General features: G+C 62.5%; 2 protein-coding genes across 2 annotated transcripts; one reads left to right on the forward strand and one right to left on the reverse strand.

Annotated features, from left to right (window-relative positions):
• The first annotated feature begins 1,239 nt into the window (after positions 1 to 1,239).
• Positions 1,240 to 6,839, forward strand: PLK1 (polo like kinase 1). The gene is made up of 10 exons (XM_058849320.1): positions 1,240 to 1,674; positions 2,095 to 2,263; positions 2,343 to 2,487; positions 2,854 to 2,947; positions 3,445 to 3,664; positions 4,169 to 4,327; positions 4,409 to 4,486; positions 4,970 to 5,124; positions 5,551 to 5,733; positions 6,035 to 6,839. The coding sequence occupies exons 1-10, from the start codon at positions 1,270 to 1,272 to the stop codon at positions 6,239 to 6,241; spliced, it is 1,815 nt and encodes a 604-aa protein (XP_058705303.1). The 5' UTR covers positions 1,240 to 1,269; the 3' UTR covers positions 6,242 to 6,839.
• Positions 6,840 to 7,828: 989 nt separating this feature from the next.
• ERN2 (endoplasmic reticulum to nucleus signaling 2) lies at positions 7,829 to 18,065 on the reverse strand. Its single transcript, XM_058849321.1, has 22 exons — positions 17,884 to 18,065; positions 15,478 to 15,595; positions 15,122 to 15,155; positions 14,535 to 14,607; positions 14,352 to 14,424; positions 14,098 to 14,220; positions 13,912 to 14,013; positions 13,415 to 13,676; positions 13,247 to 13,325; positions 13,025 to 13,175; positions 12,519 to 12,640; positions 12,191 to 12,364; positions 11,865 to 12,099; positions 11,517 to 11,607; positions 10,831 to 11,020; positions 10,551 to 10,650; positions 10,176 to 10,375; positions 9,472 to 9,619; positions 9,258 to 9,385; positions 8,933 to 9,056; positions 8,616 to 8,683; positions 7,829 to 8,537 (listed from the first exon to the last, which is right to left on the reverse strand). Exons 1-22 carry the CDS (start codon positions 17,986 to 17,988, stop codon positions 8,346 to 8,348), a joined length of 2,892 nt encoding a protein of 963 aa, XP_058705304.1. The 5' UTR covers positions 17,989 to 18,065; the 3' UTR covers positions 7,829 to 8,345.
• Between the last annotated feature and the right edge of the window lie 62 nt (positions 18,066 to 18,127).

Below are 18,127 nucleotides of genomic sequence, written 5' to 3' on the forward strand. Positions count from 1 at the left end.
TGGGGAGCAGAACCTCCGGAGATGATCCAACTCTAGGGTGGGAATGGCACCTGGACGGTGGCTGTGGTGGCCTGCAGGGCTCCTGGCTCTGTCCGTGGGCTCTCCAGGACACCCTGGCATGGATGACATGTGCCTGTGGGTGAGGCTCAACCCACCGGGAAAAGCATGGTGTATGCTGAACACTAACATCTGTGCTTTGCTGGGCAAAGGAGGCCAAACGATGTTAATTCCCTCAGCCCAAGGGACTGTGCATGGCAGGAAGCAGCGCAGGTGCCTGGGCTGAGGTGCTGCCGCTGCTGCTGCTGTGTGTTTTTGGGTTGTTTTGCACTGGTGGTGGAGTTAAGGCATGGAACCACCCCACGGTCACTTCTCTTGGCAAGCGGGGTCAGGAGAGCCTGGGGCAGGGGGCAGCGTGTCCGTGGGGTGCGAGGGCAGAGGGGCCCTGAGGTGAGGGACAGCCCCTCAGGACAGCCACACTGTCACCCGAGGGGCAGCAGGGCCGGCCGTGTGTACGGTATAAAACCGGCCCAAGGTCCGGTTCTCGGGCACCCGCGGGAATCCCGCTGGGAACCGGCAGCACGTGGAAGCGGCGGGGAGCGGGCGGTGCGGCCGCAGTGCCGCTCCCGGGGAAATCCTGGCCGGGTGCGAATCCCAAGGGAATGTCCGTGACGGAGCGCGTCGTGCCCGCGCCCGGGGTCCCGCGGAGCGGCAGCGGGAGCGCGCCCGGCGCGTGCCGGCCCGGCGGGAGCGCGCGCGGCCGCAGCCAACGGCCCCAGGCGCATGCGCGGAGAGGCGCGCGCTGTGGGGGGCGTGTCCGAGCGCGCCTGGCCCCGCCCCCGCGGCGCGTGGCCCCCTCGGCTCCCATGGTGCCCCGCGCGCCGCGTGGATTTTAAATCGTGCGGCCAATGGGGAGCGGCCGCGCGCGGTAACGGCCCCGGCGCCGCCTTTGAATCGCGGCCGGAGCGAGCGACCGAGCCCGGCCCAGCACAGCATAACCCAGCCCAGCCCGGTACAGCCCGGCACGGCACAGCACAGCCCAGCCCGGCACAGGGACCGGCACGGCACAGCCCGGCACGGCACCGCACAGCACTGCCCGGCACAGCACAGCCCGGCACCGCCGCTGCTGCTTCGGCAGAGGCACCGGCACCCGCCGCTGCTTCCGCACAGGGACCCAGCACCCCCCGCTGCCCCCGCACCGGGACCCGCTGCTGTTTCGGTGCAGGGAGCGGCAGCCGGCGCTTCCCCAGCGCAGCCCCGCTCGGGCACAGCATGAGCGCAGCGGCCGGGAAGGCGGCGCGGCCGGCGGCGGCTCCGGCCCGGGCGGAGCCGGCCCGAGCAGAGCCGGCCCGGGCGGCGGCAGCGGCGGCGGCGGCGGGGAAGGAGGTGCCGAAGGTGCTCGTGGACCCGCGCACCCGGCGCAGCTTCGTGCGCGGGCGGTTCCTGGGCAAGGGCGGCTTCGCGCGGTGCTACGAGCTGGCCGAGGCCGAGAGCCGGGAGGTGTTCGCGGGGAAGGTGGTGCCCAAGTCGCTGCTGGTGAAGCCGCACCAGAAGGAGAAGATGTCCATGGAGATCGCCATCCACCGCAGCCTCTCCCACCGCCACGTCGTCGGCTTCCAGGGCTTCTTCGAGGACGACGACTTTGTCTACGTGGTGCTGGAGCTCTGCCGCCGCAGGGTGAGGGGCCGGGGGCGGGTGTCCGTGTCCCCCGGGTGCTGCCCGTCCCCGTGTCCCCCGGGTGCTGCCCGTCCCCGTCCGTGTCCCCCGGGTGCTGCCCGTCCCCGTGTCCCCCGGGTGCTGCCCGTCCCCGTGTCCCCCGGGTGCTGCCCGTCCCCGTGTCCCCCGGGTGCTGCCCGTCCCCGTGTCCCCCGGGTGCTGCCCGTCCCCGTGTCCCCCGGGTGCTGCCCGTCCGTGTCCCCCGGGTGCTGCCCGTCCGTGTCCCCCGGGTGCTGCCCGTCCGTGTCCCCCGGGTACTGCCCGTCCCCGTCCCTTTCCCCCGGGTACTGCCCGTCCCCGTGTCCCCCGGGTGCTGCCCGTCCCCGTCCCCGTGTCCTGCCGCACAGCCCCCGCCCCGTACTGACCGATCGCCCCCCGCAGTCGCTGCTGGAGCTGCACAAGCGGCGGAAGGCGCTGAGCGAGCCCGAAGTGCGGTATTACCTCCGCCAGACCATTCTGGGCTGCCAGTACCTGCACAGCCACCGCGTCATCCACCGCGACCTCAAGCTGGGTAACCTCTTCCTCAGCGACGACATGGAGGTGAAGATCGGTAAGTGGCAGAGGGACCCCAGCCCGGGGACCAGCCAGCCGGGGCATCTTGGTTATATCCCGTGTCCCTGTCCCTCCAGGTGACTTTGGCCTGGCCACCAAGGTAGAGTACGATGGGGAGCGCAAGAAGACCCTGTGTGGGACGCCCAACTACATCGCCCCAGAAGTGCTGGGCAAGAAGGGGCACAGCTTTGAGGTGGATGTCTGGTCCATTGGCTGCATCATGTGAGTCAAATTGCCTTTCAGAGGCCAAGGGGAGAGGCAGTCCCTGTGTTTCTGGTCTCCTTGATCCCTCTGAGCTTCAGTGTGACCCAAAGCTATCCCAAGCACTATCCCCACAGTGCTGAGTATTGCTGCCAGGCAGTTCCTGACCTTCCCTAGCTGAAACTTTTCCCTGCAGGGTGCTAAACCCCAGCTTTGCTTTCCAGGGGGCAGGATCCAGGCACAGTACACGTAGCTGTCAGTGTGTCTAATGCTAAGTGTGTTCCCTCTGCCAGGAAAGCCCCTGGGTGTGCTTAGGACATGGTCACTTCTATGCATAATCAGAGTCTCTTTTGCAAAACTGATACCCTTTTGTCTGGGAATGTCCAGGTACACTCTTCTGGTGGGGAAACCACCTTTTGAGACTTCTTGTCTAAAGGATACATACATCCGGATCAAGAAGAATGAGTACACCATTCCCAAGGTATGCTGCTTCCTGTGGAGGATCTGTTTGGCTCACAGTGGTGCTTGTTCAGCGTCCTGCTGCAGCCGCTGTGTCTGGCACTCTCACTCTGTGGGCTCTCACGTAGCAGAGCAGGGGCTGGTGCAGGCTGGGGTGGCATGAACCTCATGGAGAGCCAGCGGCTCCCTGCCCTCCAATCCAGCAAAAACCTGAGCTGGGCTGTTGGTGTGCAGGGGTGAACAGACATGGACAAGTCCATGAGGTCTGGGCCAGGTCCCCAGCTCATCCCACTGCTGATGAGTTGGTGTCACTCAAGTCATTTGACATCAGGCTTTGGGTGCTGTTAGGAGCCAGTTCTCTGTGCTACCCGATTCTGCTTCCCCAGGCTTGTGTCCTGCTTGCCTGATGCAGCACTGGAGCTCTGCTCCAAGGGAGCTCCCCTGGGTTGTAAGCCCTGTTCCTTTGTCATTAGTGCACACTGTCCCCTGACCCGTCTCTGAACTCCACCTGTCCCTCAGCACATCAACCCTGTGGCCGCGAACCTCATCCAGAAGATGCTGAGGTCCGACCCTGCCACGCGCCCGACCATCGATGAGCTGCTGAACGATGAGTTCTTCACCTCGGGGTACCTCCCCAGCCGCCTGCCCACCAGCTGCCTCACCATCGCTCCCCGCTTCTCCCTGGCTCCCAGCGGGATGGAGCTCGGCGGGCGGAAGCCGCTGACGGCGCTCAATAAAGGTGGGTGTGAGTGCCCAGTGCAGGGCTGGGCTGCAGGGCTGGACAGAGCCTGCCTGGCCTCCAGCAGCATCCACAGCCTTCAGTGTGCCTCCCTCACATCATCTCTTGATCCTGGAAACTCAGAGCATTTTGTGGGTGAGGTGGCTCCCCTTGCTCTGCCCGGGACAAAGCCCTGCATTCAGCTCTGTAATGGGCTCAGACTGGTGCCTGGGAACTTCCACCAGAATGTGAGGAAGATTTTCTTTACTGTGCAGTGCCTGAGCACTGAACAGATTGCCTAGAGAGGGTATGTGGGGTCTCCCTCACTGGAGATATTCCAGAATCCTCTGGACACATCCTGTGCCCTGTTCTCTGGAATTAGCCTGCTGGAGCACGGAAGTGGGACCACATGTCCCACCACGGTCCCTTCCAACCTGATCCGTTCTCTGTCAGGTGTTTTCTATACCTGGAGTAGGGTGTAAGTCTGCCCTGGTCACAGCTCACACTCTTCTCTCTGTGGCCCAGGACTGGACAGCCCTGCCCAGGAGCCCTTGCCGGACAAGGAGGAAGCGGCGGGGCTGCGGGAGATGGGAGATGCTGTCACTTGCCACTTGGCTGACATGTTGCAGCAGCTGACTGCAGTCAACACAGCCAAGCCCTCCGAGAGAGTAGCAGTGAGGCAAGGTGAGCCTGGGGCAGCCCGTGGGCCTCATGGGGAGCACAGGCTGTGGGAAATGTCTCTAACAAGCTGCTTTCTTCCTGCAGAGGAAGCTGAGGACCCAGCTTGCATTCCCATCTTCTGGGTTAGCAAATGGGTGGACTACTCGGATAAATACGGACTCGGTAAATACTACAGGTGGCAGTGCTGCAGGCTTTGCTGGTGTCTGGCGGGGCTGGGAGAAGCCTGGATTGGGGCATTTCCTAGTCTGGGTTTTTAATCACCATATTCCAGTGTGTGTGTCCAAGACCACTGCTGGGAATCTTACCAAATACCCTGGGAATCCAGAGCAGTGGTCACTGACCATCAGGCCTGGCTACTTTAAGGTGGACAGTGGTACCTGTGCATGAGGTGGCCAAGCTCTCCCCAATCTGCACAGGGACCCACAGTGGCAGCAGAGGCTGTTTCTGCAGCAGCTGAGGCAATAAGGGAGGTGACAAATCCAGAGGTAGAAAAGTGCCACTCAGACCTCCCCAAAGAGGAGACCTGGCACAGACTTGGTGGGGCGGCTGTTAGGGAGCCCCTGGGTGATAAACCATCTGCCTTGGTACTTCCCACTGCTGATGGTCCCCTGAGATTGGAGGCCTCATGGGGTCCCTTCTGGGCAGGTTACCAGCTCTGTGACAACAGCGTTGGGGTTCTCTTCAATGACTCCACTCGTCTCATCATGTACAACGACGGGGACAACCTGCAGTACATCGAGCAGAACAACACCGAGTCCTACTTCACTGTGAGGTCCTACCCCTCTGCCCTCAATAAGAAGGTCAGTCCTGGGGACAGGAGCCCTGGCTGAGGGGTGGTGACACTCCTGCTAGCCTTAGGCTTTGGTGGCAGGGTTGGTTCCAGAGAGAAACATTTATAATTGGAGGTCACTGGCACTTTGCAGGCTTCCTCTAGCTGGTGACACATGGTCCCAAGGACAGACACCAGCAGCTCTAACTGCTATCTGAGAGGCTCATTTATGAGCAGTTTCACAGAAATGCAGGTGCTCACATGACTTGCGGTGCAGAACACTTTGGTACATGTGAGTCTGATGTGTCAGTTAACTTTAAGGATTTCCACAAGTTTTTGCAGTGACACCTCAAGCTCTGAAAGATATAAGGAGGGTCTGGGACTGTGATGGCAGTCCCTGTGCTCCCCTCCGTGCCTGGGGTCACCCTCAGCCCCTCACAGCCCATCCCTTTTGCAGATAACACTACTGAAGTACTTCCGCAATTACATGAGTGAGCACTTGCTGAAGGCAGGGGCGAACATCACGCCACGGGAAGGGGACGAGCTGGCCCGATTGCCCTACCTGTGCACCTGGTTCCGGACCCGCAGTGCCATCATCCTGCACCTCAGCAACGGCACTGTGCAGATCAACTTCTTCCAGGTGAGGCTCTTTGCAGGGCAGAGGCTGTGGTGTGGACGGTGGCAGGAGGGGATGACCTGAGCCAAGGCTTTGCCCAGCACTGGGAGCTGTCTGTGCCAGTGCCCGAGGCCCCCAGACTCCCCTCACTTGTGAGGGGCTGTGCTCTGGAGCAGCAGGTGAGCTGCTGCACCCAGCTGTTGCCCTTTGCTGAAGGAATTCTACCGAGGGACCTTGTCACACACTCCGGGTGCTGCCGAGATGGCTCATCCAGAGGAAATGCTGCCCCAGGGAGCTCAGTGACCGTGTGTTCTCTCCCCCCCAGGACCACACCAAGGTCATCCTGTGCCCTCTTATGGCTGCTGTCACATACATAGATGAGAAACGGGACTTCCGCACGTACAAGCTGAGCCTGATCGAGGAGCACGGCTGCTGCCGGGAGCTGGCCAGCCGCCTGCGCTACGCCCGCACCATGGTGGAGAAGCTCCTCAGCTCCAAGTCTGGCTCAGGCCGGATGAAATCTTCCACTTAGAGCTTGTTCTTGCTGGACTCAACATCCGTGCCAAAGTACCCAGCTATGGAGGGAGAGGTCTGGGAGCTTCCCTCCCAGGGCCCAGCTGGGTTCCCACTCGTGGGTGTGGGCTCATTGCCACAAGGAAGCCCCTGCTGCTGAATGGTGGTGTTCACTCTGACTGGTGCCCAAAGGTTTCTTGCTTCCCGCTCCTAACAAAGTCTATTTTTTAATTCCCTACCTAGTCTGTTTTTCTAATTTCCCAAAGCCAAAAGCCCAGCTCCAAACCAGCGCTCTCATTTGAGGTGCCTGGGCCTGCTCTTGAGAGAGCAGAACTGTCACGAGAGGTGTCTGTTCATGGCTGTGCCCGTGCTCTGGGCTTCGTTTGCTCTGGTGGGAGCTCAGGTAAGGTATTGAACAAACCCGGGGGGGGGATTGAGCAGTCAGCCTTTTAATACTGAAACTCCATGAAACCTCAACTTTTGTATATTGCATAACTTGAATAAAAATTGTTTGACACAGCATACACGCTGTTTCCTTTGCCTTGCTGAGAGAGCAGGCAGCACCGCTCTGGCTTCCCCTCTGAATGAGGCATCCTCTGACCCTCACTCCTGGGCTGGGCTTGCCTCTTCCCCTGCTCCATGACTAATTACAGCTAAAGAATCAGCACAAGTCCTCTCAGGCAGCAGAGTCTTGCAGGAGTCCAGTGACCTGCCTGTGTTGTTCTCCCACCACTGCTCCATGTCAGCAGCTACAGGTGCTCTCAGGCCAGTTGTTTATAAGCAGGACAAGCTTTTCAGTTTTTATTTTTTAATTTTTATAACATTTTGTATAAATATATTCTGAAAAGAAACCTGGTACAAACCCTGTTACCTGTGTAACAAAATCCCACACCCCAGCACATACAGGAATCAGACTGTACAAAACTATTGCTGTTCCACAGAGGAACTTTGCTGGCTCACAGGGAACCATGGCCATGGGAATGCCATAAACCAGAGCACCCATGGGACACCAGCCTGGGCAGCAGGAGAGGCTGGGGAGCTGCAGGCATTCCCTGTCTCTGAGGGAAGGATCCCAGGGGAAAGGAATTCCCTCCTTTGTGCCCAGAGACAAGTTCTCCTGGACTGCTGTACACCTGCTCGGGGGCTCAGGCCTGGCAGAGGTACAGGCTGCTGGGGACCCTAAGGGAGAGACCCTTGTCCTGAGCCCAGCTGAGATTGGCACCTCCCTTGTGGGGCTGCTCGGCCTGGCTGGGCTGAGCACAGCCCCCTGTGACCGGGGACTGCTCACAGCTCCAGGAGTGGCAGCCCCTGGCACAGGAGAGGACACACAGGACAAAGCTCCCTGTCCCTGGTGACTGTCTCCCCAGGACAGATGCCAGCTTGAGAGCATCACTGTGCCAGGGCCTCACTGTGGCTGTCCCTGGGAAAACACAACGTGTTTTCCTCTTCTTTCTCCGAGCACTGTGTCCAGCTGAGATGGCTTTGTTTTCTGACCCAAATGCCTTCACACTCCAGTCTGACTGTGCTTGCAAAGGTGATTGCCCAGAGGGTCCCTCAGGAAAGCCCAGGTGAGAGCACAGTGCAGCCCTGTGCCCATCTCTGCTGCCCCGTGCCCATCTCTGCTGCCCTGTGCCCGTCTCCGGTGCCCTGTGCCCGTCTCTGCTGCTCTGTGCCCATCTCTGCTGCCCTGTGCCCATCTCCGGTGCCCTGTGCCCGTCTCTGCTGCCCCGTGCCCATCTCTGGTGCCCTGTGCCCGTCTCTGGTGCCCTGTGCCCGTCTCTGGTGCCCCGTGCCCATCTCTGCTGCCCTGTGCCCGTCTCCGGTGCCCTGTGCCCATCTCTGCTGCCCTGTGCCCATCTCTGCAGCCCTGTGCCCATCTCTGGTGCCCTGTGCCCGTCTGGTGCCCTGTGCCCGTCTCTGCTGCCCCGTGCCCATCTCCGGTGCCCTGTGCCCGTCTCTGCTGCCCTGTGCCCATCTCTGGTGCCCTGTGCCTGTCTCTGGTGTCCCGTGCCCGTCTCTGGTGCCCCGTGCCCGTCTCTGCTGCCCGGCCCTGGCAGGAGGACATGGAGCAGGGCTGGGTGGGAGCGGTGGCCGCGCTGCCCTCCAGCCGTGGCTGTGGCCGCTCAGGCGCCGTCGCCCTGCGGGCCCTGGCTGTAGTAGCCGTGGAAGATGCGCTCGTGGGCACAGAGCTGCATGGCCCTGTGCGTGTGCAGCAGCAGCCGGGGGAAGCGGGAGGTGAAGTACTGCACGAAGCCCTCGGGGACAGAGCCCAGCGCCAGCCGGACATCGGGCGGCAGCTCGTGGTAGTGGTGCTTCTGCAGGAGAGAGGGTGAGGTGAGACAGGACGGGGACAGTGGGGGTGGCAGGGCCACGGGGCAGCTGGGTGGCCGTACCTTGTTCCTCATGGCCCGCAGCAGGTCACGCACTGACCCTCCCTTGTAGGTGCGGAACTTCCTCAGGTCTGGGGTCAGCAGGAGACAGGAGTGAGGTGGGACAGCCAGGGTGAGGGGCTGCCACAGCCCCTGTAGTGCAAGCCCCAGCCCTGCTCCACTGTGGCGTCCCAAGGAAGGGCTGCCACCTTTACCTGCCCTGCTTTTTGGCTCCTGGGCACCAGCAGGTGCCTGCTGGCCAGTAAAAGCGCCAGCCCTTGGAGCCACGGTCCCTACCTGCTTCACTGGAGACAGCAATGAGCCTGGCCCTCCATGCTCACCCATCTGCAGTGGGAGGGAGATGTGCATCCTCCAGTTGGTCCTCACCACCGCCCGTCCCCCTGACTCCAGGGCTGAGACGATTCGCCCCTCAGCTGGCTCCTTCTCCACACGGTCACTGACGTCCTGTGTGCCCAAGAGCAGGGACAGGGTGGGTATGGCACTGCCTGTGCTCTGCTGGAGGTGGGACAGAGACACAGGGATGCCTCACCCCCACTAAGAGTAGCTCACAATGAGCATGGTGCCCTAAACGCAGCAGTTTCCAGCAGTTTCCAGCAGTTTCCAGAGCACACCTGCGTTCACTGTGGTGGGACAGCACAGGCTCACCTGGAAGAACTGCAGCTGCTTCTCCTGACTCCAGAAAAAGGGATGCACAAGGACTACAGGGGCCGAGGGCCGGCGCTGGGGCTCGGAGTTGATCATTGCCACAATCAGCTCCCTTGCAATGAGTTTGTCTGGGGGTGAAACAAAACAGCAGAGAAGTCGCCCCTGTGCCAAGACTGGGAGCCCAGCCCGGAGCCTCCCCGTGGTGTTGTCTCACCGTGAGCCTCCTCCTGCAGGCAGCTCAGCTGGTAGGAGCCCGCCAGGATGTTGGCCTGGCGCCGCAGGCTGTCCCCAAAGGGATGCTGTCCCCCCGACACCACGTAGTAGAAGATGCACCCAGCTGAGAAGATGTCCACAGCACTGGTCTGCAAAACACGGGGGCACGTGGGACCCTCAGGCAAAGGACGAGGAAACCTTTACCTCCCACTTTTCTAAAATGCATCGCTTGGGGCTCCTGCTCTGCTACCTGCAGCCAGGGAGCCCCATCACACCAGGTCCCTAACAGAGAAGAGATTTCCAGAGGCACAGCCAGAATTCAGGACTCCACAGCCCAACAGACACACAGGGGCACACGGACAGCAGCATCAGCCCCACCCAGGATCAGCAGCTGCTTCCAGAGGGAATGAGATTCCCAGTTCTGAAGAGAGGAGAAGTGTGACCTCGGCAGCAACCCACAGCCTCTCCAAACTCCCCCCGAATTTCTGAGGACTGGAGCCTAATGAGACGCCTGTGCTGAACACAGCTGGGCACTGTCCTCAAGGGCAGGGGCATGGGGACAGCCCTGGCAAGGAGCACAGTGCCTGCGCTCACCAAGCTCTCCTCTTTATTGTGCACCCCAGCAGTGTGACCTGAGGCCGCTGCCAGCATGGGGGACACTGGAGCATGGGGCCCAAGGAGCAGGGGTGGCCACGGCTCACTGACAGGGTTCTCCTTCGGGGCCTCCTGCAGCACCTCGGGCGCGATCCAGCCCTCAGTGCCAGGGATCCCGGAGCGGAGGCTGAAGCTCTGTCGTCCCCCATGAAGCTTCTTGCAAAGGCCGAAGTCGGAGATGACGGCGCGGATGTGCCCGTGGCGGTTGGGGACAGAGATGAGGATGTTACAGGGCTTCAGGTCGCGGTGCACTGCGAGTGAGAGAGTGTGGTGTCACCTGGCAGCACTGGAGCAAACAGGGCTCTGCCACAGCCCCACATGCTGCTGACCCCCAACCCCAGGCTACTGCCCAGACCCCAGGAGACGCTGCCCAAAGCCCGCAGCACCCACTGAGGAGAGGCTGGAAAGGGATCTGCTGGTCCTTACCGATGCTGAGGGAGTGCAGGTGGGCCAGCCCGGACATGGTCTGACGCAGCACCGACACCGGGTCCAGCCCCCGGCGCTCAAAGCTGGGGCTCTCCACGTACTGGAACCACACGGAAGGAGAGGAACTGAGCCCGATTTACTGGGCAAAGGCAAGCTGGCTGGAGAGACACCCCACCGCAGCGTGACGGCAGGTGATGGAGCACAGCCCCTGCAGAGGCTCTCTGTGCCCGAGGCTCGCTGGCAGGGCTCGCAGCGGGCAGCAGCCCCGTGCCAGGCTCACCTCCTGCAGCGTGGCGGAGCAGAGCTCGATGGCGATGTAGTGGAACTGCCGGTCCCTCTCCGTGCAGAAGTAGCGGACGACGTGGGGGTGCTCGTCCGACTCCCGGAGCAGCTGGACCTCACGGTCAAGCAGGTGGACACACTCCGGCAGGAGACGCTTCACGGCCACGTCCCGGCCCTCAAACTGCCCCCTGCGCAGGGAGTCCCCGCTGTGTCCGTGTGCCACCGCCAAGGCTGGAGCTCACCCACAGCGTCCTCAGCATCGAGCACTCTGCTGTGACCCCCAAGCCTTGTCACGTCAGCGACAGGAAGAGATCTTCCCCAGTGTAAGCTGGAAACTGGACAGTCTCAGTTTTGTAGGAAAATGACATCCCTCACTTTTTACTGTGTTCAGTGCTGGAAAAGGGGCTCAGCCAGGAACCGTGCGAGGGGCCAGAGCAGCTGCAGGCAGGCAGGGAGAAGGTGCAAGGAGGACTGCCCTGTGTACCCAGTGCCTGGTTTATGAGGACCACGAGCCCAGCTCCAGGATGGGCGGGATGGGGACCAGAAGAAGCTGAAGGTGTTGAGCTGTTCTCAAAAGTCCCTGAGAAGTGGCCACCACCCTGGGCAAGGGCTGCCTTGTTGCTATCCCTGTGGCTCCCGAGGAGAATGGGAGCAGAGTAGGGACAGGCACCCAGTGTCACACACCTGAACACAAAGGTTCCTCCAGCTCCATGGCCCAGCACATCTTTGGGGTTAAAAGAAACTTTCCCAACTACAACCAGATCTGGTTCTGCATCTGCAAGGGAGAGAAGACAGCCATCTTCCAGCCTCTGAGTGTCAGTTCTGTATGGAGGACACCTGTTTCTCTATTCATCTGGCCATTTCTTGGGCCCTACTCTTATGTAGCCCATGCTTATCCAGCAGCAGATCTGGCACCTCCCATCCCAGGTGGGCTGCAGCCCTCTCATCTGCGGGCATCCCTGCGCCTGCTCTGGGTGCTGACATCTCTGGACAGAAGTGTCCCCACAGGCTGCCCATTCCCCCTGCACCCACCTTCAGCAGCCCCTGGGACAGCTGGCTCTGGGCTGACTGTCCCATTAGCCGGGTCCTTCAGGCAGGCTGAGGGGCTGGAGCTCTGTGAGAGCTCTGCTGCACTTCCCTGGCTCAGCTCCAGCTCCCTGGGCTCCTCAGGGATGCCCTCCCTGGAGACTCGGCCCGGGTGCAGCATCTCCTGCTGCTGCTGCTGCAGGAGCTGTATCTGCTCCTCCAGCTGCTGCTGCTGCAGTTTCTGGAACACAAACCATGGGAATACTCAGCCCCACGCTGGAACCTCGCTGGGACATCGGCTCTGCTGTCCCTCTCCCTCCAGCACCACTCACTGTGAGCAGCAGGACCAGGATTCCCCCGCCCAGCAGAGCTGTGCCAACGCCAATGGCCAGGTCCCAGGTGCCAGGCTCGGGGTACACCTCCAGCTGCTCCCCCTGCGTGGGGTCCGGCTGGAGCTGCCCCTCGCTGCGCACAGCTGGCTCCTCCGGGCTGCTCGGGGCCAGGAACTGCAACACAAACCCAGGGCAGGGTGACACAACGGGCACAGACCACAGGGCACTGGCTTTGGGACTTCCCTCCTGTCCCGTCCCATGCTGGGGACCCACTGCCCACCCCAAGCAGCACAGACCCTTCAGTGACCCAGCACCCTTCACCACTCACATCGTCAAACACGGTCCTGGTGGGAGGAGCCCTGGGGATGATGGTTTCCGTGGTTTTCCTCAGGTTCTCTGGGAAAGCTCGCAGCATCGTGGTGTGAACCACAGGAGGCAGCTCATGGTGCCCTGGGGAGGAGGGGAACACAGACAACCCTCCAGTCACCTCTTGGTTTCAGCATCCATCCCTTGCCAGCAGCCCAGGCTCTCCTGGCGTGGCTTCACATGGGACCCCCAGCACGGGTAACTGTGAGCCCTGCTTCAAGGGGTCCCTGCCCACCCACACACAGCGTGCTCGGCACTCACTGCAGGGGAGGGGACAAGGATGGGCTGAAAGGAGTCCCAAGCCAGCATCACCACAGCCCGAGTGACTCAGTGTTAATGCCATTCATGCACCGGGCAGAGCAGCTCGGGCTCTTGCCCCTGAAGCACAGCAGCAGCTGGGGCTGCTCCCTGCCGGGCACCATCTGGGAGCTGGACACGGCTGAGCCTGTGCCTAGCGCGGGTCCGCACCTATGAGGAGCCACTGGTTGTGAAGTGAGGTGATGCTGCCCTGCGGGTACTTGACGTTGGTGCTGGGCGTGATCTCACACTCCCCGGACTCCCTCATGGTCACGTCGTCCGTGGTGGGGCCGTCGATCCTGGCCAGTGTGATGCCCTGGGGCTGGGGACGTGGCAGCTCGTGGGGCACCGGGCGGCCAGGGTGGCTCAGCTGGGGGGCAGTGGGACACTCACCACCAGCGCCACGCTGCCGTGCACCAGGGACGTCACGGCGTAGAAACCGGCCGCGTGCTTCCCCACGTAGAGCGCTGGCCTGCGGGGCAAGGACAAGCATCACCTTCCATCCCTCACGGAGCGGCTGAGCACGGGGAACACGAATGCCACCGCTCAGGAACCACCTACAGCAGCTGTGTCTTGGTGGCAGCGAAGTCCTTGACGGACTGGTAGCTCCACTTGAGCACGTGGATGTCCTGTGACTGGAAGGTCAGATAGCGCAGGGTCTCCATGGCCAGGTTGAGGTGGGGGAGGCGGCGCAGGCTGTCCTGGTGCCACAGGTAGATGCCGACCACAGGTGAGCCGTAGTTCTGCGCCCACAGGACCTCCCCGCTCTCCTTGTCCAGGGTCACCACCAGCCCGTCCCCACTGGAGGCCAAGTGTGCCATTTCTGGAGAGAGCCAGGGGGGTGAGGGATGCAGCAGCTGGGCTGCGTCTCCCCTGGTCACCCTCAGTTCTGCCACCGGCCATGGGCTGCTGCCTGTTCTCCCCAGCGGTGGGCACAGCTGAGACCTGCTGGCCCTGGCACTGTCACCCCTGCACAGCCAGAGTCCTGCTGTGAGTGGGCACTGGGAGCTGGGTGCCACGACTGCCACGGCTCCCCTGGCTGCTGCAGTTCCACTCACTGTAGTGGTAGGACTCCTCGCAGAGCGGGGCCGAGTACTCAGAGAAGGTGGCATTCCAGCGCAGCTCCCGTGACTTGGTGTCATACATGGTGATGATGTACTCTGGGGACAGGAGCAGGGCACGAGGTCACCTCCAGCGCCCATTCCTGGCACCAGGTGGTTGATGGGGACATGGCACTGGCTTACGGGTCCGTCCGATGTACAGCAAGGGGCTGGATGGGCACAGACCATCCCAAGCCTCTGTGGAGAGGGTGGTCTGCTTCTCCCCTGACTTGGGGTCCACAACAAACCACGTGTCCTGTTTCTTCCCTGAGAAGGAAAATGCCTTCTTTGTAAGTCCCCGCAGCCCCACCTGTCCCCAGGAGCTCTCCTGAGCTGCCTGTCCCCCTCCATGGCCCGCAGGAGCCCCCGGCCAGCGCGGTGCCCCCAGAGCTCCGTACCGGTGTAGAGCACCCCGTCCGAGCTGCGGCACGGCGACGCCTGCACCAGCTCTGGGATGGTGAACGGCAGCTTCTGCAACACAGGCAGCAGAGCAGGTGCAGGGCCAGAGGTGCAGGGCACCTCTCCCACCCAGGGCACCCCGAGGGGTCACAGGATGCCCACAGCCCCACAGCCCTACTGACCATCAAGCCTTCTTTGTTCTTTCCTCCCAGGATATACAGGCTGCCATCATTGGGGTCTGGAAGGAATGCTGGCCTGGGAAGGAGGAGAGAAGGATAAAATGTGAGCTACCCCCAGCCCTGGGCACCTCCAAGGACACAGAGGCTCCACAGCAGAATTCCCTTTAGCAGTTTGCTCCAGGATGAGTCACTGCAGGACTTGACCTTTCCGGACACCTGCAGCACTGGATTTGGCAGGAGATAATTCCCACTCTGGTCAGTCCTGGCACTCCCCAAGCCACCCAGTGCCCACCCACCACCCTGCCTGTCTCAAGGAGCTCCTGCTGTCCTGCCTGCCCTGAGCTTTCAGGGGGATTTCCCTCTATTTCTCTCCGTTCTGGTGTGTGTGGCCGAGCTGAGAGTGCCTCGGCTCCACAGCAGGGGCCAGCTCCTCCTCATCACCATGTGCCAAGTGCCAGCACCAAGGTAAGGTGATGCCATGGCACGGGCTGGGCATTTCATTTCTCTGTGGTTCCCCTTTCCTGCTGCTGCTCCATCAGCTATCTGGGAGCCTCCCGCACTGCCCAGCTGCCTGTGGGGATGACACTCACTCTGCCACATACACCGGCACCTGCAGAATGGGATCTGAAACAGAGAGAGAGAGAGGCCACGTCAGCAGCGCTCCTGTGAGTGGGACAGCACCACTGTTTACCCAGCGTGGCACTGTCACCCACCCAGCCACGCAGCCTGTTTGCCTTCCAGAGCCAAAAGAGACACCAATGGCAGATGTTCATCCACGCTCGGCTGTGCCTGGGGCTGGGACAAGGGCTGAGGCTGGGGCTGGCAGCGCACACCAGGGCTGGAGGCAGCCCAAGCCCATCCAGAAAGAGCCAGGCCAGGGGAGCATTCCCAAACCCCAAACATGCTCCAGGAGCCAGGCTGCAAATGCCCCCCAGCCACTACTCACCATCCTTCAGAGTCCACTTGATCTCCCCTGTGCTCTTGCTGACGGCGTGGAGGTTCCCATCCAGTGTGGAGATGAAGAGCAGCGTTTCTGGGACAGTCACAGCACTGCCTTTGAGGCTCTAGGACAGACACACCATCCTCAAGAGCTCAGCCAGACTTGGGAACAACCCCCAGCCAGGTGTTCTGCACAGCTCAGCTCCTGGGGCAGCTGCACCTCAGTGACCAGCACCACCTGCACCTACAGCTCCTGGCTCCCCAGCACCGCTCACATCCCACCAGGGCCATCCTGGGGCTGGAGCAGCCTTCCTTCTTCCCCCTCTCCCTGGAAGGAATTTTTCCCACAGGTGGGATGAACTGCAGTGTGGCTGTTCCCAGTCACAACCCTGGATGCCTTTCTAAAGGTGACAAGAGCAGCCCGACTGTCAGCTCCTTCCAGAAACAAACGAGCCTGGTGACTTTTCATGCCAGAGAAGTGATGATTGCTTGCCCAGGCCTTCAGAGCTGCAGGTTTCGGCTACCTGACATTGAGGAAGTAATTGCAAATTCACCTGGGAGGAGGAGCTGCTACTTCCACCTATGGCACACGCATAGCGAGTGCCAGCTCAGCCAGTGCCACATGTGCCAGCCTCACCCTGTTGGCAAACAGGGCTGGGCAAACAGCACGGGACCCACATGGCTCTGGCAGTCCCTGGTGCCAGGGATTTGGCAGCAGCTCCTGAGCCGCTGGCTGGTCACAGATTAGCACGAGAGGCCCAAGCACACTCCTGCAGCCCAGCCCCTCAGCCCCCTCACTGCTCTGGGAGCCTGGGCTGGCAAAGCCTGTCCCGGGAGCCTGTCCAGGCTCTGGAGCAGGGACCAGCCTGTGCCCAGCCAGTGCCTACACACGAGTCTGAGACCATTTGCAGAGCAGAACCTGACAGTACAAGACTGGCTGTGGCATGGTGGGGCCAGGAGATTCCTTCAGCTGCAACAAAGCACAGGAGCACACATGCCCTCCCTCACACCACCCTGTATACCTCCAGCCCAGCTCTTTTATTTGCACTTCTTTTTGCTTAATTTTCAGGCGAGGTCAGAGTGAGTTTCCCTGCTCTGGCTTTGCCCAGAGGACATGGCAGGGCAGGCAGGGAAGGGGCTGCTCCCCAGCATGGTTCCTCCAGCCCCTAGGGCCATGCAGGTGGGATTGAGGCTGGGGACATGCAGACACAGTGTGGCCACCTGCCTGGGGGAAACCGAGACTGCCGAGCCCTCCCAGCTCTCACCGCTTCCCTCCCCAGTGCTCTGCGGTTTTTTCCATCCCTTCTGCAACTGTTTTGATTCCAGGGCACTCGGGCAAAGGCCAGGCTGTCTGGGCTGCTCCTCATAAACCATCATGGGCAGAACTGGGAGCACGGGATGCCTGGGAGCTGCCACCCTCTCCCGGTCCCAGCCACAGCTGCCCCAGCAGTGGTTCGGGCCAGCCTCAGCCCAGCAGTGTGGCTGTCGCCAAGGGCTGTTTCCAGGAGCCGAGCTCTCCCGAGCTTCCCACCACTCCGGACTCTGCCGTGATGCCGCTGGGGCCGAGCTCAGCCGCTGCCCCACGGATGGACAGAGAGGGACGGCCGAGCACAGACAGAAACCCGGCGCCAGCATCCCCCGGTTCCGTCACTGGAGCAGCTTTGTCCGTGTAATCCAAAGCCACCCTGGCACGCTGCCTGTCCACCTGAATCGCCACCAGCTGCAGGAGCTGGATCCGGCTCCGAAGGCACCTCCCTGACAGGCGGCAGCTCCGCGGGCAGGACCGGACAGGAGCGGCCCGGGGGAACCGGGCAGGGGGCTCGGCTGCCGGAGGCTCCGGGTGACGGTGGGGAACAACCTCCGCTGTGGGTGCCGCAGGGCCCGGGGGACAGCCCGGCTCCATCGCACTGCGGCCAACGCCACCCACCTACGGCCACGGGACCCCCGGCAGCATCCCGGCCCCGCGGGCACCCCCGTACCTGCACCCCGAACACCTGGGGGGTGTCCTGTACCCCCGGTGGGTGTCCCCTACACCCGGTGGGTGTCCCGTACCCCCGGTGGGTGTCCCCTACACCCGGTGGGTGTCCTGTACTCCCGGTGGGTATCCCCTACACCCGGTGGGTGTCCCGTACACCCGGTGGGTATCCCATACCCCCGGTGGGTGTCCCGTACCCCCGGTGGGTGTCCCCGCACTCCCCCGGCCCGAGGGGCGGCTCAAGCCCCGCTCCCCGGTGCCACCCGCGCTGTCACACCCGGGGCACCGGGTGTCGTGTGCCGGGGCTGTCCCGCAGGACACGGCGAGCACAGGCTCACACCGGGACCCATGCGGGAACCGCACTGTTCCCCGACCCTTCCCCGGCGCTGTCCCCTCCCGGTCCCGCCCTCGCAGCCCCCGCTCCCGGTGCGGCCGTACCTGTGCCGGGGGCGGCGGGAGCAGCAGCAGGAGCACCGGCAGCAGCGGCGGCAGGAGCGGCAGGAGCCCCCGGGCAGCCCCGCGGAGCCCCCGAGGGCCGCTCATGTCCCGGCGGGGCCGGGCCGGGCCGGGCCGGGCGGAGCGGCCGCCGTGAGTCAGCGGGGCCGGGGCGGGTCCCGGACGCGGCTTCCGCCCCCCCCGCGCTCCGCACCCCCCGGGCCCATCGGCCTCCCTGCCCCGGCTC

The sequence above is a fragment of the Poecile atricapillus genome, chromosome 14, assembly GCF_030490865.1.
Source record: "Poecile atricapillus isolate bPoeAtr1 chromosome 14, bPoeAtr1.hap1, whole genome shotgun sequence".
Taxonomy (NCBI): domain Eukaryota; kingdom Metazoa; phylum Chordata; class Aves; order Passeriformes; family Paridae; genus Poecile; species Poecile atricapillus.

Excerpts from the sequence above, each read along its gene's own strand:
- PLK1 (XM_058849320.1), top strand. The coding sequence starts at position 1,270 with ATGAGCGCAGCGGCCGGGAAGGCGGCGCGGCCGGCGGCGGCTCCGGCC. Across the intron at positions 1,675-2,094 it reads TGGAGCTCTGCCGCCGCAGG|TCGCTGCTGGAGCTGCACAA; the intron begins GTGAGGGGCCGG and ends CGCCCCCCGCAG. Across the intron at positions 2,488-2,853 it reads TGGTCCATTGGCTGCATCAT|GTACACTCTTCTGGTGGGGA; the intron begins GTGAGTCAAATT and ends GGGAATGTCCAG.
- ERN2 (XM_058849321.1), bottom strand. The coding sequence starts at position 17,988 with ATGAGCGGCCCTCGGGGGCTCCGCGGGGCTGCCCGGGGGCTCCTGCCG. Across the intron at positions 12,641-13,024 it reads CAACCAGTGGCTCCTCATAG|GGCACCATGAGCTGCCTCCT; the intron begins GTGCGGACCCGC and ends CCTCCTCCCCAG. Across the intron at positions 11,021-11,516 it reads GGAGGAACCTTTGTGTTCAG|GGGGCAGTTTGAGGGCCGGG; the intron begins GTGTGTGACACT and ends CTCCCTGCGCAG.